The 21,070-nt window shown below is 37.4% G+C and overlaps 1 protein-coding gene across 1 annotated transcript; it reads right to left on the bottom strand.

Moving 5' to 3' along the window:
- Window positions 1-570: 570 nt before the first annotated feature.
- Window positions 571-19,209, bottom strand: grm6b (glutamate receptor, metabotropic 6b). The gene is made up of 12 exons (XM_056251463.1): window positions 18,863-19,209; window positions 17,155-17,767; window positions 11,740-11,956; window positions 11,204-11,339; window positions 10,722-10,876; window positions 9,998-10,138; window positions 9,641-9,841; window positions 7,323-7,462; window positions 6,620-7,243; window positions 5,574-5,885; window positions 3,613-3,862; window positions 571-1,422 (listed from the first exon to the last, which is right to left on the bottom strand). Exons 2-11 carry the CDS (start codon window positions 17,710-17,712, stop codon window positions 3,623-3,625), a joined length of 2,724 nt encoding a protein of 907 aa, XP_056107438.1. The 5' UTR covers window positions 17,713-17,767; window positions 18,863-19,209; the 3' UTR covers window positions 571-1,422; window positions 3,613-3,622.
- Between the last annotated feature and the right edge of the window lie 1,861 nt (window positions 19,210-21,070).

The following is a 21,070-nucleotide window of genomic DNA, read 5'->3' on the forward strand; positions in this document are numbered from 1 at the left end:
AACAGATTTTCTAAGACTTCACCCCTCACAGATATTAAGTAAATGAGACATTTACATGATTTTAGATGAAACAACGGATGAAAAGCCCCGGGGTAAATGGACCACTGGATGTGTTTTTGTCTTACAACAAATATGAGAACAAAAGACACTCACAATCATACTGATTTCTATACAGTAAGATATGATTTCTTCAATATTAATTTTTCAGGATTTTATTAAATCATTTTTTCCCCAACATGCATTCAATCAATACATTTTTATTCCAGTGTTTTTTTCTTTTACCTCTTAAATGAAAACAAGACACCCACAAAATTCATCAAGGCTAAGTAAGCCAACTTGGAACCTGAGTTCACAGTAACTGCATGGTCATCATCATTTAATTTTAAATGCTTCTTGAAATAATACTGCAAATACCACTAATTAAACAATGTACTTAATGCACAGTCTTTTTCCCCATTTGCTATAATGCAAAATATATAAGTGACTACTCTGAATGCTAGTTGCATGTGACAATAATAGGATTTGAACGTCAGTCTCTAAAGTCGACTTGTTACTATTTTCATTTTAAACAATCATTAAATACTGATCATTAGCATACATTTTGTTTAAAAATCAGTATTTCTTGGGGAGCTCAAGGAAACATGATAAAACTAAACATCTCTAATCAAAACTTTGTTGTCATTACAGATTGTCATTGTTTTCTCTTGGTAATCTATCATTTTTAATAAATATGATTTAGAATACAGGATTGCCTATTATAAGGATTGCACACAAGACACTTTAAACATTTATTCGGAAACATAAGTTATGGCACATTTTCGAAAGCAAAGAGTTCAAAGAGAGTGAAACCTCCATGTGTCTGCGTTCTACTGGCTGGACTGTTGAAACATATTTGATCCCAACATTGTCTCTGTAGCTCTGTCATCATTTATGATATGTACTTAAGGAGATAAGGATGGAGATGACACTGAAACTGAATGTGACTTATTATTGTACTCAAGTTTATGTCCGATTCCGTTTGGATACATCAGATGCAAACACTTAGTCTTTCAAGAAATGCTGGTAAAAGAAATGTTCTACTGTTTTTCTCCAGTGACTTTGTTCTTCTTCATCATGAATTCACAAATCTATATTTTCAACTCGGTTGGTGATGCTCTGGTGACAAGGGAAATATTCAAGGGGACAATACGTTCCAGTCTCAAAGCTGATGTGAGAGTTCCACATCAAAAAGAATCCATTGAACCTCTAATTTCTGTACATATTGTACAATTAATTCATTATTTCAGTGTTATTCTCAGCCAGACTCTTCTCTTGTTGCAGATATTACAAATCCGCACATCCTCTGGTGATCCTTGTCCATTTGAGGTTGCGAAATGAATGATTTAGCAAACAGCAGTTTGCCTTGACTATCTCCTCAGACTACTTCATTAGGATGTACACAGGCCTTGGTCACCTGAAGATAGATAGCATATATGTTATATAATGCAATTTGTCTGTAAAAACAACAAATTAATGATGTCCAGACTAATTATTATAAAAAAAATTAGTTCAAGATTTTTTAAGCATATGCCGTAGTTTTTAAGCATATGGCGAGTCAATTGTTTTAGTTATAATAATGCAATGAAACATGCCAAACTGTGCAGACGTAATTTTTGGCCAGGTTGTCATACAAAGAAATTATGAACACATGCAAAAACCAAGGAAATATTAATAACTGATTATGTTGTAGTCAATTTGTTTTTTCCTGTGAGCTTTTGGATTTTATATGCCTTTTTCTCCCCATAGTAAAATAAAACCTGTTGCTGCAGTTTACCTTTTTTAAGTTTAGTGTTTTTTTCTTCCCTCATATTTAATATATATATATATATATATATATATATATATATATATATATATATATATATATATATATATATATATATATATATTTTGGAAGGCCAACTTGTAGGGCATAAAAACAACTATCCCTTCCATACATCACTTTTGGCCACTACTGTATATACTCACATAAATATATACAGTTGTAATCGAAAATATTCAACCCCCATTGTAAATCAGGTTTATTGGCAAAATTTACAGACTTTCAGCTGTTTGCAATGAACAAATAAAAAAAAAGGAATTGGAATAGCTCAACACAAGAAATGTTCCAAGTGGTTTCCCCAAATTCAACTTACAATGCATTTTTTAATGACTTCTGCAGTCTCAAAATTATTCAACCCCTTCATGGTAAGCATCTATAGTACTTAGTAGAACACCATTTTGCTGTCGTGACCTGCTGAAAACGAGTGGTATAACCAGACACCAGCTTCTGGCAGCGCTTCTGATGAATCTTAGCCCATTCCTCATGAGCATGAGCAATGGCCTTCAGTTCAGTAATATTCTTGGGTTTGCGTGCTGCAACCGCCTTCTTCAAATCCCACCAGAAATTTTCTATGGGGTTCAAGTCAGGTGACTGCAATGGCCACTGTAGAATCTTCCAGGACTTCTTCTACAAACTAACCTTGCTGGAATTTGAGGTATGCTTGGGATCTTAGTCCAGTTAGAAGGTCCAATGACACCAAAACTTCAGCTTCCTCATTGACGGCACAACGTTTTCTCCTAGGATTTCCTGATACTTTAATGAATCCATCCTGCTTTCCACACCCTGCAGGTTTCCAGTGCTAGAAGATTCAAAGCAGCCCCAGATCATCAACGAGCACCACCATGCTTAACTGTTGGCAGAGTGTTCTTTTCAGCATATACTTCGTTCTTCTTCCTCCACACATACCACTGATCCATTGGGCTGAAAAGTTCCAGTTTTGTTTCATCGCTCCACAGAACAGAATCCCCAAACTTCTGTGAATTATTTATATGATTTTTGAGCAAATTGGAGCCAACTTTTTTGTGCTTTTGGATCAGTAGTGATGTACAAGTTCTGGCATGTGTTTAGTACGTGCCTTACTGTGCAAGCTGATACCTCAGTGCCTGTTGCCACCAAGTTTTTCTGCAGGTCTTTTGCAGTTACTTGAGGGTTTTTCTGAACCTGCCTTCTCAGAAATTTGGTTGCAGCCGTTGATAGCTTCCTTTTTCTGTAGTGTAACCACTGTTCCTTTAACTTTGAACTTGCAAACTATGCTTCCAACGGTGTTCTAGAAACATTGTGCCTTTGCTATTTTTTGTATACTGTTCCTTGTTTGTGAAGGGTGATGATTTTTTCTCTTATCTTTTTGGACGATTCTTTTGACTTAGCCATATTTCTAACATGCAATCAAACGTGACACTCAAAAAATCTAGTCATTTCAGATATTTCATGTGTTCTAGCTCAAGCACACCTGGTCCAACTAATGAAGCCCTTGATTAGTTGCATCAGGTGTGCTTGGGACAACATCTGTTTTGCAGATTTGTGCTGTTGTGAGGGATTCTATTCAGGGGGTTGAATAGTATATATATATATACACTGAAGGTTGATGTGTGTGTGTGTGTGTGTGTGTGTGTGTGTGTGTGTGTGTGTGTGTGTGTGTGTGTGTGTGTGTGTGTGTGTGTGTGTGTGTGTGTGTGTGTGTGTGAATATATATAAATATATAATAAATAAGTATACAGGTAAGATATACAGGTACAAAATATTTTTTTTACCTTCTGGTCTTTATTGGGATCTATCAGGTTCAATTTTGGTCTCTCCGTTCTGCTTGTCGTTGGATTTCTGCGAGAGATGAGTGGAAACAGTGGCTGCCTGGGCCACGGCTTTGAAGCTACGCTTGCGCTTCTGAACGTTCTGCTCTGGGTGGAAGATGATGACATAGACTTTGGGGATGTACAGCATGCCCAGGGACACCGTGGCACTCAAGCTCATGGACACAGTCAGCGTGGTGGTCTGAATGAACATCTGGTTCAGGGCGGAAAAAAGATTAAGAGTAATATTTTAGCCTGGCCTCAGCTGCGACCTATCACAAGTGGTAGATCAGCTGTCAGGGCTTTAGCACTCCACATTACACTTATATACATACTCTCTGTTGATGGTCACAATTCATTCCCTGGAAATCAGTGTAATCAGTGTAACGACCCAAAGGGCTGACATCAGCCACGTGCAAACAATTCAGTCAGTTTATAGTATCCCGTCTTAGTGCGACATATAATTTGCATACATTAATCATGTATTCAAGTAAGGTTGATTTAAGGTCTGAGATGTGACTCCCTATTTTCTGCGTCTTTAATATGAGCCAAATGAATAAACCCTGATCTCATGCATGTTTATTGGCATGAGAGTCATTCATATATGACAACTGGCGAAGATGCACAAACACAGTTGTGTTCATTAATAATATAAATATCATAATAGCCCCTAAAGAGGTCTTACATTTCATGAAATTATGTGGACTGCACCCATATAATGACTGCCACTCTAAAAAGTCTAAAGCGCTGTCACACAAGAAAATATTAAAACTGTTTTTTATTAACATTATAAAACTAAAAAAAATACACTTTAAAATTTAAACTCGGTATAATAAAATGTGAGATAACAGCACTCAAAAACATCTAAAAAATATATATACATAAACACTGCAGCCCGCTCTGAGTCTTTTATTTTTCCATGCATTTTCAAGAAATGAAAAGACTTGAAGACCACCTGAGGGTCAAAAGCTTTGCGGTTGACCGGCCACTAAAAGACCTCTCTATTAGTCAGAGTATACTTTCCATTTTTAAATCCCCGTGCTTTGTAAGCAAAACCATCCCCCACAGGATGAATAGATGTGAAAAATTGAATGACTAAATGCATTAAGTGTTGCTAGCATCTTAACAGCTTTTAGTCCAACACAAAACATCATCCAATTAAATAGCAATTATGTTAACCAGATATAGCTACAGTTTTTTAGGTTTCTAATATCTGATTATGGTTGAAGCATTCACAAGTAAATGTTGCAGCATCATTAACTGAACCAGAGCCATCTTATCCAGAGAAATGTATGTCTAGACACTTACAGGGTGAAGATCATATTTCTGTATAACATGTTAATGTCAGACACCAGCGAATTTTCAACAGTAATATCATGGAAGCAAGACTTAGGATTTTATATAGATGATTATATCAAATATGCCAACAGACCCAAACACAGACTGTTAATAGTGAAACAATCGTGAAATGATTGCAATATAAGTGACATATGTATTTGTGACAAAATTAATAATCATTTTAAATTGAATGTGCTTATTTACATAGTCAGGGCAAATATGAACAAATTGAATTAATGCATTGTTGCAACAAAAACAAAACCTACATCTATTTTTTCGGCAACACTTGATCCATTAATACTAACAATTTATCTTCTATTCTATATCTATTATCTTAAAAAAAAAAAAATACACGTACTGCATTAGATTAAACTAAGAAGGGTCATAGCACTTGCATATTGTTGTCTTATTGTTAGTTTAACTGCTTCTGTTGTTCTCATTTGTAAGTCGCTTTGGATAAAAGCGTCTGCTATATGAATAAATGCAAATGTAAATGTAATAATATTTTTTCTATATAGAAATGTTCTATATTGCCTGTTCTATTTATATCAGATAAATCTGTCCAAAATATCTTATTGACAGTTTACCTTTTCTGTGGATTGTGATGTGCCGAAAAAAATGGGAACAAAGGCCAACCAGATGATACAGGTGGTGTACATGGTAAAGCCGATGGGTTTGGCCTCATTGAAGGTCTCAGGAACGCCTCTGCTCTTAATGGCATAGACTGTACATGTGACCATCAGCCCCATACTGTAGCTCAGACAGCCAATCAGAGACAGATCTGACATATCACATTTCAGGATTCCACGAGCATACTCCGGGTTGGGGGGACGTAGCTCATCAAAGTCGACATTCGTGTGAGGGGGAATCACTCCAAACCAAATGAAAACACCCAGGAGCTGTGAGAAGAAAAGAGCCATGAATCAACGTTCACACAAAATCAACTTCTGTAAAGGTCCATGATATCATTAATACCATTAAATCCGTTCAATGAAAATCCAAGAGACCATGTTTCTAAATGTTTTCTCAAATAATAAACAACCATTAATGGAGGACACCAAAAAGAGAAGAGCTTTCAGTGAAATTGCAGCCCCTCCGCTACACTCAAAAGCTTGCTTCTTTAATTATTTAATGGACGAAAAGTCCTTAGACCAAAATATCTTTTGGAGACATAAAGCACAGTGACAACACTATAAACACAAAACAAAGCAGTTACTCTGATCAAGAGTTCATTTAGATACAAATGATACAAATAATTGAAATTAACATTGACAAAAGGTTTGATATATATATTACATTCCCATATATATTGAATTACGGTATATTTTGTGTGTTCAAAAAAAGAACAATTTAGTGGAATTGGCAGAATATTGTTCAGATTTTGTTTGTTGGAAATGTTTTATTTATTTATTTATTAATTCTACTAAATTTTTCTTTTTTGAACACACAAAACATACAGTTTTCAACATAAATGGGACTGTAATGATAATACTAGAAAGTTATGTGAAAAACTTTCTAGATGAGTACAATTTTTTGCAGCTTTAATATGTATGTTGCTCAAGGATCTGGTAGATCGTTTTGGATAAATGCGTCTGCTAAATGAATGTAAATTGTATTACAGACATACACGCACCTGTACTGAGATCAAAATAAATGTGATGATCAGCTGGGATGTGGGGCTGATAAATTTTGGTGGCGTGACTGATTTCTTTCCCTGCTCAAAGATCCTGTAGATTCGATTAGTTTTTGTGAGCATGGCAGAATAACTGATGCACATGCCCAGCCCCAATAACAGCCTGCGGAACGCGCACACCACGGAGCCTGGCTCGGCGATCATGAGGAAGGTGATGAGGTAGATGAGGAAGATGCCCGTCAGGAGAACATAGCTGAGCTCTCGGCCCGAAGCACGGACTATGGGGGTGTCGTTGAAGCGGATGAAGGTGATGATGACTCCTGATGTAGCAAGAATGCCCAGCACTGCCAGAAATACCGGGATAATGGCCCACGGAGAGCTCCACTCCAGCTTGATGATGGGAGTGGGTCTGCAGCTCGTGCGGTTAGGGGTCGGCCTCATGTCAAAGGGACACATGTCACAGCTAAACTCGTCCAATAGGTACTGATAGCCGTCGCATAGTTCACAGTGCCAGCAGCACGGCACGCCCTTCACCATCCTCTTCCTCTCCCCAGACTCACAGGGGAAGCTGCAAACCGAGTCTGGAACCACTTTATCCCCTCCAGACCACTGCATTTCCTCAGCCTTACAGAAAGAGAGGGGGATATTTCAAGAACACGCATTCAGAAATGTCCCAAACTACAAAGGGGCTTAATATGCTTACACTGAGTCGCAAGTGGTTGGTCCACTGGCCGATGAATTTATATCCCGGGCTGGTGGTATTGGAAAGCTGGTATTGAAAGATATCGTATCGTCCTGGGGCGTCACCGTTTTCATTAAACATCACACCTGTACCGGCACTGCCTTCAGAGTAAACACACAGGGTTTTGATATTCAACATCACTAGTTATTATTTCAAATGCAATCATTTGAAACAACAGAGTTATTTAAAAGAAACGGCCCACTGGAATGGCATAAAATTGTACTAATGCGTGACCATGCACGCTTCTGCAAACCATTGTTCTTTTTCACCTTTTGATTTAAAGTAAAATTGTCAAGCATAACTTTGAAGGTGACTTTTCCAGATCAAAGCTTGCTTAAAAAAATACAGAGTTGTAACTGACAAAATGGTAACACTTTACAATAAGGTCCCATTACTTAAAGGAGAACTCCGGCGCAAAATGAACCTTTGGTCTAATTACACATTGTTACCTAGTCAACCGTTATCTGAGATTTGTTTTCATGATTATCGAATGTAAATAGTTTTATCTCTAAAAACAGTTTAGCCTATAAAGCTAGTTTAACGCTAGTATATTGGGCATAGATCAATGACAAATAAAAATCGCTTGTTAATACCACTAACAAGGCTCAAAATAGCCCCACACTAGCACGGTAGCATAATGAGGGTCCCTACCTTCAAACCGAAGCATTGAGAACTTTGTCAGTGTCCAGACAGTTTAATAAGAAGATATTTAATACAGTCAACTTCGCGTATACAGACAGGAGCCATCTTTGAAATACAGTCTCTACCAGTCAATCTACGAACGCCGATCCAAGTGCGCTGGTGAGATGTGAACGAGCTATAAGTTGTGATAAGGTGAGCGCGAACAGCAGGCTTGGATCGGCGTTCGTAGATCGACTGGTAGAGACTGTATTTCAAAGATGGCTCCTGCCTGTATACGCGAAGTTGACTGTATGTATAAAATATCTTCTTATTAAACTGTCTGGACACTTACAAAGTTCTCAATGCTTCGGTTTGAAAGTAGGGACCCTCATTATGCTACCGTGTTAGTGTGGGGCTATTTTGAGCCTTGTTAGTGGTATTAACAAGCGATTTTTATTTGTCATTGATCTATGCCCAATATACTAGCGTTATACTAGCTTTATAGGCTAAACTGTTTAAATGAGATAAAACTATTTACATTCGATAATCATGAAAACAAATCTCAGATAACGGTTGACTAGGTACCAATGTGTAATTAGACCAAAGGTTCATTTTGCGCCGGAGTTCTCCTTTAACATGAATTAATGCATTAACTAACATATTACTAATGGTAATACATTTGTTACAGTATTTATTAATCTTTGTTAATGTTAGTTGTTATTAGAACATTGTTAGTTCATGTTAGCTCAAATCCATTAAATAATATAAACAGATACAACCTTTGATTTTAATAATGTAAATGTTGAAATTAACATTATCTAAGATTAATAAATGCTTTAGAAATATTTTTGATTGTTAGTTCATGTTAAGTAATGCATTTAACTAATTAATGAACCTTTCTGTAAAGTGCTACCAACAAAATGTAATTCTATGAGGAAAGATGTGGTACAACAAGGCAAACTCAATTTAATGTTCCAGAGTTTACGAATCGCAAATCAAGGTCTGCACACAGTGTTTTGTTCCCCTTAGGCACTCAAAGCCGAAAAGATTTCCATACAAGAGCGTGAGGACGTCCACTGTGCGTAAACTGAATAGCTGTGCTTTTCATAGAAATGTCTTAAGAGCGAGTGACGAAAAGAAAAGGGATTTTCACCGAAAGATAGCGCTGAAAAAGGAAATGCGCCTTGTGTTTGGAGAGAGGCTGCCCCAGGGAGAATCATAGACAAGGAGAGAGAGACGAGGTACGTGCGCCGCTGCATTGTGCATTAGTGGATCTCTTCAGGCTGGGATTGAGTGCTGACCTCTCTCGCCGCACTCTGACTAACCCATGGGACTCACAACCCTCCTCCTTGGAAACAGCAGCTTCTGTTCTGGCCTTTCCCCTCTTGCAGAAACTACTCCTCACCTATTATCACCTGTCAGTCTCACAGTAATGGCAATATCCTCGATTCGAGAAGTGCACGTTTATTACGTGCAACCTTCCTGGCAGATTCAAACAAAGCATTCCTCGGAAATAATAACTTACATTCAAACTGCTGTGAAGTTCATTAGTCTTGTATTAATACAAAGCCATTACGGAAATTCTGACTGTCTCAAGGTCTCGTTCACAATGTTTGGAATGGCTCACATGCTTTAGCTGTGTCCTTGGGAAGGCTTACCATTAAAATTGACAGCACGGATGTAGCTCAGCAGCATTCTTCCATCCACCGGGTCCATTTTGTCACAAACGCCCATTGAACCCGGACAAAGGTCTATGTGCATGCTATGGAGAGCGTGGGCCATGGCATACACAGCGTCGATCACAAACTGCACTTTCCCTTCCTGCTCGTATGCCGAATCCTGGCTGATTCGTTCTTCTCCTGAAAAACCGAAAGCAACATGACAGGAATTGAAAAGCTTTGCTGGAGGAATAATCCATTTAGATGTGCTTTGCACATCTTAAAAGCATAAGAATGTATGATAATTCAAGTACTACAGCATTTATGGGAGTAATTTGTTGGAAATGATTTCCTCGCCTGTGCATTTCCTCAGCCCGCTTTCGCCTCTGATTCCAGGCCGTGTCAGTTTGCATTTGAAGTCATCCTCCCAGAACTCAGCGAACCAGATGTTCCTCCTGTTGTTTTCCAGAGATCTTGTGGCGAAGTACTGGTCAAACCCTGAGAAACAGGTTAAAGGGATAGTTCACCCCAGAATGAAAATATCTCATCATTGCGAAACCATATGCTGTTTTTTTTTTTACCCTCTACCATTGTCACCTGATAGAGTTTTTCTTGCCTCTGTCACGTTCGGGTTGCTCAGTTGGGGTTTAAAAGACAAATTTAATATTATTGATTTAACTGCACTGAAACTTTCGGATATGAACAAAATTTGAACCGAATTGAGCTGGATAATGACACTAACTTAATAATATTGACACTGTTATTGAACTGAACTGAATCAACACTGAACTTTCTTGAGCTGAGTAATAACATTATAGCCTTCTGTAGAGCTGCTTGTAGCTGAATACAACTTCATAATTGATTAACTGCAACATTTGCACAGTTATTGAACAGAATTGAATCAACACAATCTGTATTGTATAGACCGCTACATAAATATACTGTGTGTGACTCGATTTGACTTAAGTACTTAATACATGGGCATAAATGCAGAGTCTGAATTGGAAAAATTAAATTTTTGGGGTGGATTGTTTTAAAATTAAGAAACCTTTGTTGATCTTACACTGCTACAAGTTCATACCCTCAATGGACGCCCGCTTGGGGAGGATGGTAACTGCACCCTCAGCCACGTCCTCCTGGTCCAGGATGGGTGAGATTTTTGCTCCCCAGCTATCAGATCCCACAAACAAAAAGTGACCTGTAAGATTGGCTCTCTTTGCTGCTTCCAGGACACGCCTATAATAAATGAATTCAAAAATCTCAGAAAAGGCAGGTTCATTAAAGATAAGGAAAATCAGATCCATTATGATTTGTTGATTATTGCTGATTTGTGTGTGTGTGTGTGTGTCAGTATCAGGTTCATTTAGGCTTATATTACAAAATGCAAATTAAACTAGATTAAACTTCACTCTGTAATATATTAATTTGCCATAATTCCTTCTAAGACTCCTGATGTTCCAGTTGTAGTGTGATTGATCTATTCTCAAACCATTTTCAAACCTTTTCCAAGGCTATATCTCCTGCTTCCAAGTCATTCAGAATCACTACTAAAAGACAACTCACTTGATGTCATCTTCATTAGCGAAGATAATAACCCCTCTGGCATTGGATGTCTCCATTAGCCTTTTGATGATCTTGTCAAACTCTCCTGGTCTTGGCTCCCGAGGAATTTTAATGGCCTGTGCGATGCAAAGACCCCCTGAATAAAATAAATTAAAATGACGAATAGTTTTGAAGTACTCTGATACGTTCATAAGAGAATGATGGTTGCAGTTGTCTTTAGATTGAATATAACATCCCGGTCAATCTGTAGCATGTCTGTCATTAAGTCTAGGTGACTAATAATAACTTGTTTACCCACAGGAAATCACATGAAACCTTTATCCCCTGATCATTATCCTCTTTCCTCATCAAATACAACACCAGGTGTGTTAAATCGTTGGATAGACTGATAAATTCCTCGTCAGTAATGGAAAATCAGGGTATGGTAAATCAGGTTAAATTAGCTTACAACCAAAGCACATATATTGATTTATATATGTAGATTTAAATACAATCTTTTAAAAGCACTGAAGCCACTTTTCATTACTTTTCTGTACCTGCTTCCCTGGATATCTGGATGAAAGCATCTACACCACTCTCTCCATAGTTCCCCTCTGATGCCAGAGTAGAAACGTAATTCCATCCCATGGCTTTGACAATGTCCACCATCGCCTGGGCCTGAAAGGAATCTGGCGGCACGACTCGGGAGAAAAATTCGTAGCGATTGTTGTCACTAAGCTCAGGTGCTGTTGAAGCATAACTGATCTGAGGAATCTGCAAAATGGAAGATACAGAACACGACAGTGAGCAACAGCAGAACTCACTTTGCGTCCTTTACATGAATTTCATGAATTTCTCTGATCTGCTAAATGGATTTTACTGGACTGATAAAATTCATTTTTGATGATGTTATACAACAGGAGGATGAGTGTTACCCCTCGGTTAAAATCGTGGACAGGTCTGGGGTTGGGTCATCTAAAACTGGCTCCATCTGAATATGGAGACTTCCCTACTATAAAGTAGGTGAAAAACAGGATGAGTATTACCGGTTTGGCAGAATTCACATTCTTCGAAAGTAGGAGGCAAAAAGTGCCCGGATGACTTACTACTCACAGCGAAGTGTGAGTAGTCACAATACTGAAGTCTGCATTGCACACATTGCAAGGTCCCATAACAATGAAAACATGCCAAATGTGGTATATCCAGATTACATTCATACAATACAGCACATACTTTTTTTTAACGTCGCAAAGCAAGTACTTATTCAAAAGAATTGCCTTCTCAGAGAGAACGTGATTTTTGATGAAGTGAGTCACTGAATCATTCACTTAGATTCATGCAGGGATGAAATTAGTCATTAGTGCGTCACAGTTCGAGTACTTATGCACTATTCTATGCCGTTTTGTAGTATAAATAGTGTGAGAAGTGTGTACTGAAAATTTCACAAAAGAAAAGTGCACTTCAAACCCCCGGATGATGAACTTAATTAACCGAAAAAAGGGGTGGTGGAATGTTGGACACTTGATGGACTCAACTGTTGCAGCTTTCCTTATGTGGGGGGGTGCTGGATAACAAAATAACATTATATTCATACACTACATGGTCGAGTGCATAGTGCATAGTATATAGTGTATGGTGTGTCATTTCGGACACAAATATTTAAATATTCACTCCACCGATTTGTTCAGAAAACACTGATTCAGGAATGTCACTCAGAGACGCTGAACTATTAAAAAACTGTGCCTTTGGTTTAAACTATTTCCGTTGGCGGAGTGAAAATAGACAAAGTCACTGGCAATACTGGGTCTAAGGTTACTCTTTTTTTTATTGAACTGTTGAATAAAATAAATATCACACATGATACATAATAATGTCTGAAGATAATCATATTCAGCACAACAGCACATTTGCTCTAGTAATATTGCTTAGACATGTCCTAAAACACAGGAAACACTTGTCTCCTGCAGCAAAACAACCCTAGCTTTAGTGGCAGCGTTTGCTGCAGCACATAAAAATCCTGGGAAAATACAGATGGCACGAGCTACCACTGTAAAAGCATTTGTTTGTATAAAAAAAAAAAGGATGAGAAGATTAATTTACTGTTGTGCTAGTTTCTTAATGATGCAGTACGTTGATGTCATTGGGCTAGGCTTTGCGCCGACTAATGTCTGCCGAGCCCGTATGGCTTGATGAAAGGTTCTTTAAAGAAGCGGGCAAGCGGACAGTGAGGAAAAGGTGGATGCAGACCGGAGAAGGAGAGAAGAGGGAGAGGACCATTTGACAGATTATCTGGAAGGATTAGAGGGGTTTTAGTCAAATTATGTTAAGCACAGAGGGAGAGAGACAGATCAAGAGACAAGGTTGCCATTTCTCAGCCATAAGCCATACAATATATTTAATTCTACTAGCTTACTTGCTATGACTGATTTAACCACTCCTCCCCCATCATATATATATATTACAGTTTGCACCCATGACCGTTCAGGCACTTGTTACGTCTGGCATGAGAAACAACAATATTCAAAGTTTGCAATGCATTCCTCATCCAATGCCATTTCAAAGCATCAATGCAAATATATAAAGGAAAACGTGGCTATAGGAGGACGTTGCTGAAAGATTTTGACTCAAGATACTAACTTGTTGCTATGCATCATAAGCATTTCAGCCTTCCAGCCTTTCCACACATGAGTCATGTCAACATTAACAGCAGTCACATGCAAACATTACCTAGAAGTGTTTCATTCGTTTTAGACATATGCTCCCTAAGCATCTACACTTAAAATGTGAACATGTGCATTTTTTTTTCATCATGATCTGACCCTTAAAAATGACTTTCACTGGTGAATTGGAAATTAAATAATATTTCTGATTAAAAAGTTAATGTAATCATAAATTGTTCTTTTAAAAGTAACATCTTTACAAGATAGGAAAAAATATATGCTTAAAGTCTTGGCACTTAATCCAATTCTACAAAAATATGCTTTATAGGCCGAATGTCATCCACCTATCATAAGAATCTGATATAGAATGGTTCATGAATCTTTATGTAAAGACATCTTGTGTTGTCTTTAAAACAATCTTTTCTGGACTAGTGAAACCCTTGATTTAGAGAATGTGAGGGTCAAGCAGATCTAGAGACTGAAATGAGATCTGTCCCTGTCGATCTATGTGTTAAAGCCAACACTCATTCAGCTAAAGCCACAGAACAGAAGCTGCCTGTAGCTGATAACACGGCAACTGCATTTCTCCGGGCTCATGCTTGATTTTCCATCAGGAGTCTGAGCTGGAGAGAGGGCTTTAATGGAGAGCGGATCCTCCGTAATGCTGTAGTTAATATCTGTCTTCCTCAGTTACCACTTACCAGAACTCAGGGAGGAACATGGCCATGAACAAGTTTGTAAAGATAAACGTAGAAAATGATTCAAGATTACATTTGACGACACAAGCTGTTTATTCTTTGAGTGACTAAAGTATTGTGGTACGTCCATACACACCCGTTTCAATGAATCGATTCAAACTCTTTATTATTCAAAAATATTCATGAAAGTCCCTAATTTGATCATTAAATTATATGACTAAAAAACATTGAGTAAAATATTAATGTTTATTATTATATACCGTTGTATTGTTTTATATCAATTAAAAATAATATATTTTTCCCTTGACATGCCTTGTTAATTTTGTATTTAATTATGAATCTTATTTTTAAGATTTTAATTGTGATTTACTTGCATTAAACATGAATCTAATTAGCTGTATTATAATTTCAATGATGAAAAAAATTTTAAGACACCAGGGTAAAATAGGATACAAATTTCAACAAATATATATCGCCATACTTCCCCTGTTGATTAATCAAAGTTTTTTAAATGCTATGTAAAAAAAAAAAAAAAAAAATCTAATTAAATATGCAATAATTGGCATATCTTTCCAGTACAGAAATCTAAACACTGGATAAAGCCAGGTTCAAAATTCTTATATATCATTTTTTACATTGTTTATATATTTGAGTTAAAGGTTTTTACAGAGGGGATTTTGGAAATCTCTTTATATCAGTCCATAAATCAGAAAATACTGTCACCATGTTTTTGTCTCGCCTTAATAACAAATTTCAGAGCAAATATATAAATATTGAGATATACAAAAGTCTGGGTGACACTTACTCCAGTAAATATTTCTCAGGTTTCATTGCTCCATTTGTGTGACAACTGTCCAAGGGCATCAAAAGGCAAAAAAAAAAAAAATTGAGATATGATTGCCAGCCCTGTTCCAGAACGTATCACTAAAAGTAATGAACAACCACATCAAAATACGATTAGGATGCACAAATTCCAGGGATAATGTCCTGAGAAAAACCTAATGGAGCTTTGATGAGTCACTTTTATTTTGTCAATTGTTTATCTTCCCTGAACCCATGGTGACTGAAAATGATTGCAAATAACTTCTGGGCGAGGTTATCAGCTCATGTACTAAAGCACACGCAGCTTTGAGCGCTGACCACAAAGAACACAAATGATTAAAACCGATAAATAAATAAAAAAGATCAAACGTGGCAGAGGGTGGAATGAAATTGAATGTAGTTCAGGTGTCGGATTTGCAAGCTGAATGACGATCTAGAAATGAGAAAGGATTTGAAATTAAATGACATGCACGCAGCACATTTCAAAGTGGTGGTTCTCAATGATTTAAGGACACAGGTCAATGACGTGCGTAATTCAAAAACACTTCTCACTTCAAGGAAAATCTGATACTCTACAACAAAATAAAGAAAGAATCTATATCATTTAAGAAGCTCTTGCTGAGAGGCCAGTGAGCTGAAACACAATCCAAACCTTTTAACAGAATTAGTTATACTTCCTGTAGCCCTGCGCTATCTGCAGCGCTGCAGAATCCAGGCTTGCAGCAACACCATGCAAGAGGAAGGAAATCCAGTGACTGCCACACATATACAACATTAAAAAGAGCCAAACAAGAGCCATACATCTTATGGCACCACAGGCAAAAACATTGTTTTTCAGACACTGGTTGTGGTCACTTTTGACTATTTTGCTTCCATAACATGTCTTCTTTCAGACTAGTGGAAAGAAAACATCCATAATATACTTTTATGTGTTCCCACTTTGCATCTTTATATTGCAATTACAATACATATCTTTAAAAGCCATTGTGTTTTTTCTCATGCTCTGAATCAGACATCTCCACTTCAGTAGCACTTACACCAAACTTTCCAGTTGTAAAATATCTATATTCCGAAAGCTTTTAGAGAAGGGTTTGTACATATAAATTTTGCCTGATTTACTTTCATAATATTTTATTTCTTAAAATATGGTGACATATTTTTCTGGCTGTTTTCTGACAGTATTTTCTGATTTATGGACTGATATAAAAAGAATCCTCCTTGAAAAATCCTTTAACTCCAATATGTCAACAAAATGAATGCATATTTATTTGCATATTTAAATGAAGTTCCTAAACGTAAGTTAGGGAGGAGTGAGCCAATCTAATCTTTCAATCAACAGCCTGAGTATATAAGCAGCCGCTTACCTCTCCCTAGCATCAGCAGTTCCAGTACCCCTCCACCTCCCCAAACTCCACCTTCATCTTAGGTACCTTTCCCCTTTAATTATATCATGTCCTACATTTAGCCACTGGGGAGGTATATCAGAGCTGTTGAAGCTGCTTCATCGAGCCCCTCTCCAGTCGACAGCAAGCCAAATAATTTTAACCTAATATCTTAGATTTTATGGGCAAACAAACTTGTTAAACAACCTACAATTTCAGAAACTTGTAATACAAAACAATTGTCTTAATGTACTGTGATTAATAAACTGGGGAAAGTATGGCGATATCTATTTGTTTGAACTATTCACCTGTAATGTCTTGCCTTAAATTAAGCATTTGCTGAGCCTGAGACTGAGGGAATCAACATTAAAATGTAGTTAATTCAAATGAAGTTAAAAATGATCCCTCACCGCAAACAGTCGAAGAACATTGGCCACCATTATGGACACTGAGCTGGCCGAAGCCCCGATGACCCCTACCACTCGTTCTGGTTTTGGAATGATGGGAGGCTCTCCATTGGAACAGCGAACATCTGAGTTGTCTTTCTGGATGAGGGCCTGGACAAAGGTGAGGGACTGTTCTAGCGCATATGTATCCCTGGAGCACGTGTCCAGTATCCTGGCACCCAGGGTGATGTTAGGCAGCAGGTCTGGGTCACTGTTGATCTGGTCCAGCGCATACAACATGGCCTCCATACGATGGATCCCCTTCTCCTTCTTAATTTCCCCACATGGAACACCAGCGGGGCCCCTGGAATGCACCGGGAAAAGCCCTCCAAGAGTGATGTCACCCTCGATCTTTATGGAATGAGTTCCTGAGGAGGAGGCCGAGGATTCTGGAGTAAATCCCATCATCACTATCCACATGACGTGAATCAGGGAGCCCACGTGTTGTCTGGGTGCCCTGCTGATCTTGTAGTGATGGCATAGTGATGATGCGTGTAGATGTGATGTCATAGTTGCTGCCATGCAAGGGGCTGGTTCTTCTGCTACAGCACAATGCTTTCTTCTCTACCTGTGTCTCCTGTGGAGAAATGAGACAAAAGATTTACACGAAAATGATGCACAAATATGCCTTTCGACAGCACTGCTTTGCAGATAGATTGTGTGATTGTGCATTAAAGGTGCAGGTAAATGTTTGACCTCTTGACCCACACTCATTGATATTACCAAGAGACAACAATATTATAGCTGGTTGAGAGCTTTTCTATTAAATATAATAGAATTAATTTACTATAATAATAATAATGCAATGTATATATACTGTATATATATATATATATATATACACACACACACACACAGCATTGTGTTTGGTAGCATCTTTTAAGTTTGTTTCCTACTGTTAACACTGTACCAACCAACCCCACTTTTCTATTAAATATAATAGAATTGATTAACTATTATAATAATGCTATATATATATACACACACAGCATTGTGTTTGGTTGCATTTTTTTGACACTGTGCCAACCAAACCCACAATATTGACTTTTTTTTCACTTAAAATAGTTAGTTAAAATCAGTATTTTCATATTTAATTACCATTTTTTCCCATTCTATTTCTTTCACCAGGATTATTCAACAAAGAATGAAAAGTCTACCAACCAACTTGGTTCTTTATATCATAATGATGTAGGCCTACATTAAAAAAAGTACAACATGTAGTTTTACATCCTGTGTATAGCCTAAGTTTGTTATTAATAATTTTATTTTACAAATCAAAAATTATTCTAGGTTATTTCAACCCAAAGTCTGTCTTCTGGAAAATTAACTTACTTTTTCGTCTTCGCACTCAACAGGCCGCTGAGAATAGAGGGCATGTATAGGCAAGCATATTAATATTTTATGCAAATTAACTGATACATGTTCAGCAACAGGTGAGCGGAAAAATTGCTAAATTTGGATTGAAAGCTGAAGTTCCCGCGGGGAGACAGACACACGCGTCGCACACGCACACCCGTTTGATTAAGTGTTCAACAGCAGCACTGCTTCTTAACCATGTTTCGCGAGACCTGAACAGACATCTTTACAACATTTTACAACGTTTTAAGGGAATTTACATTCAATTTTTTGGCATAACGATTTTTAATTTATTCGCTTCTTAAAAATGTCTCACCGACTGATGCAGCTGCCAGTGAGAGCCCATCTGGAGCTGAAGTTGGATGGTTTTGAAGCACGACAGTAGATGTCCCCAACATCCGAGTCTTCAGCTCTCATCTTAAAATGTCCTCACTCCACAGTCTTCTCACACAACGACAATCTAAAGATTCATTTGATTAAGGTGAGATTTGAATGTAGAAAGTATTGAGAGCTTTAAGAAACTATAAAACGCTGGAAGAGACCGAACATTCCACAACTGTGATTCTACAAATCACTGTCAAATCCTTTAAAAGCCCCCTCACTCTGTCTGTCTCTTTCGCTCACTCTCTCGCTTTCTGTCTCCCTCTCTCTCACACTTTTGTTACCCACTCACTCTCCCTCTCGTCCTTGCTCTCTCTCTCTCTCTCTCTCTCTCTCTCTCTCTCTCTCTCTCTCTCTCTCTCTCTCTCTCTCTCTCTCTCTCTCTCTCTCTCTCTCTCTCTCTCTCTCTCTCTAATGGGCACAGATTGGGATTACCACATCATGCATGCTTTTGAAAAGTCTCTGAGAGGGATGGACCGGTATATATTTTTAATGTGAACACTGCTGGATAGTTTTCTGCGTTTAGACCGTCTGCTTTTATGAAACAATCTGGTGCGAGACACTACTCTCGTCATAATGATTTATATTATTTATTTTAGTAGATTTTAGAATTATTCTTTGTCTTTTTATAAAGACAGATAATCTATCTGACCTCAATGTCACGTGTGTTTTTAAATGGTAGTGTATAGCCTTACTCTGGTCCATAATACCGTCGTTGGACTTTATTCTGACACACATGACTGTATATGGGCTAATGGCTTTTCACATCTCCAACATATTGACTCTGCACTCTTCACTTTTGGTTACTTTTTTCTCTGGATATCTTTGGCTTTATGTTATGAATGAATTATTCAAATAAACGTACCATCTCTGTTAAATTTTAAAGCAAACCAGGGACCGAGTATTCCCTGTTCACAGATCATTTAACCCTCTATGGTACCCAATATGATATCAATGAGAGAAACATATATTTGTGATGTTTATTTGTGTAAGCTCTATGGTACGCAATATGATAGATATCAATGAGAGAAACAAATATTTGTGGTGTTTATTTGTGAGTGTAAAAATTGGACACTATAACAATATCAATAAACTTTTTAATTAATTATTTATTTATTTTTTTGATTTTTTTAAGTTTGTTGCCTAAGGCGACATTGTACCACAACAGACAAATTTAAACATTTGACATCTTCACTTAGAAAAAATATATATAGGCTATTTATTGAAAACATAAATTTCTTTAACCAGACACTTGAACAAACACATTTATCCAGTTTTTAATGTATTACAAATTTCATATTTAATAAAAAAATTAATTTGATTTCCAGCTGTTGCTCTCAGGCAACATTGTACCATAGTGGAACACAAGTATTACCAAACCATCATATCAAGTTATCATATCAAGTTTTCATATCCATTTTCATCCGCATCTCCATTTAAGCTCTGGAGGCAACACCGTGCCATAGAGGGTTAAGGTGTCTATAATATTTTTATTTATAAGTGTGCTTGTGGATGTATTATTTTGAAATGTGTGGCTGGGCTGTAGTGGTTAATTTTCAATGCTATTACAGATTTATGACTGTTAAATTAAGTTGTGGAATATGACACTATAAAATGTGAGAGGGATGGATCCGAATAATAAATGAATGTAAGTGTCTGTTATATCTTCATAGTCTTGTGTTTTGAGGCAAAAGTAACAACTTTTTTGTTACTCTGGTCAGGTTTTTGTTATTTGGTTATGTCTGTAAATAAAGCATACACACGCACGCATGCACGCACACACACACACACACACGCACGCACGCACGCACGCACACACACACACACACACACACACACACACACAGGTTGTGTTTTCATGTTTTATGGGGACTTTTCACAGACTCGATTATTTTTATAATGTACAGACTTTATTCTATCCCCTTACACTAACCCTACCCTGGCTGTTTACCTCATGAGGAACAAAAAACGAAAAGAATTCGGATACTGGCATCTTTATGGGGACATTTTGTTCCCATAATGTAGGGTTTACCAGGCTACACACACACACACACACAAGCAATAGTGAGGTCATGAAAATGTGTTATATAACTTAGTTAACATTAAGACAGTAGCTTAGATTAAAAAGCTAATTAAAATATCA

Source organism: Rhinichthys klamathensis, unplaced genomic scaffold (assembly GCF_029890125.1).
Source record: "Rhinichthys klamathensis goyatoka isolate OS25496 unplaced genomic scaffold, OSU_Roscu_1.1 h1tg000082l_1, whole genome shotgun sequence".
NCBI lineage: Eukaryota > Metazoa > Chordata > Actinopteri > Cypriniformes > Leuciscidae > Rhinichthys > Rhinichthys klamathensis.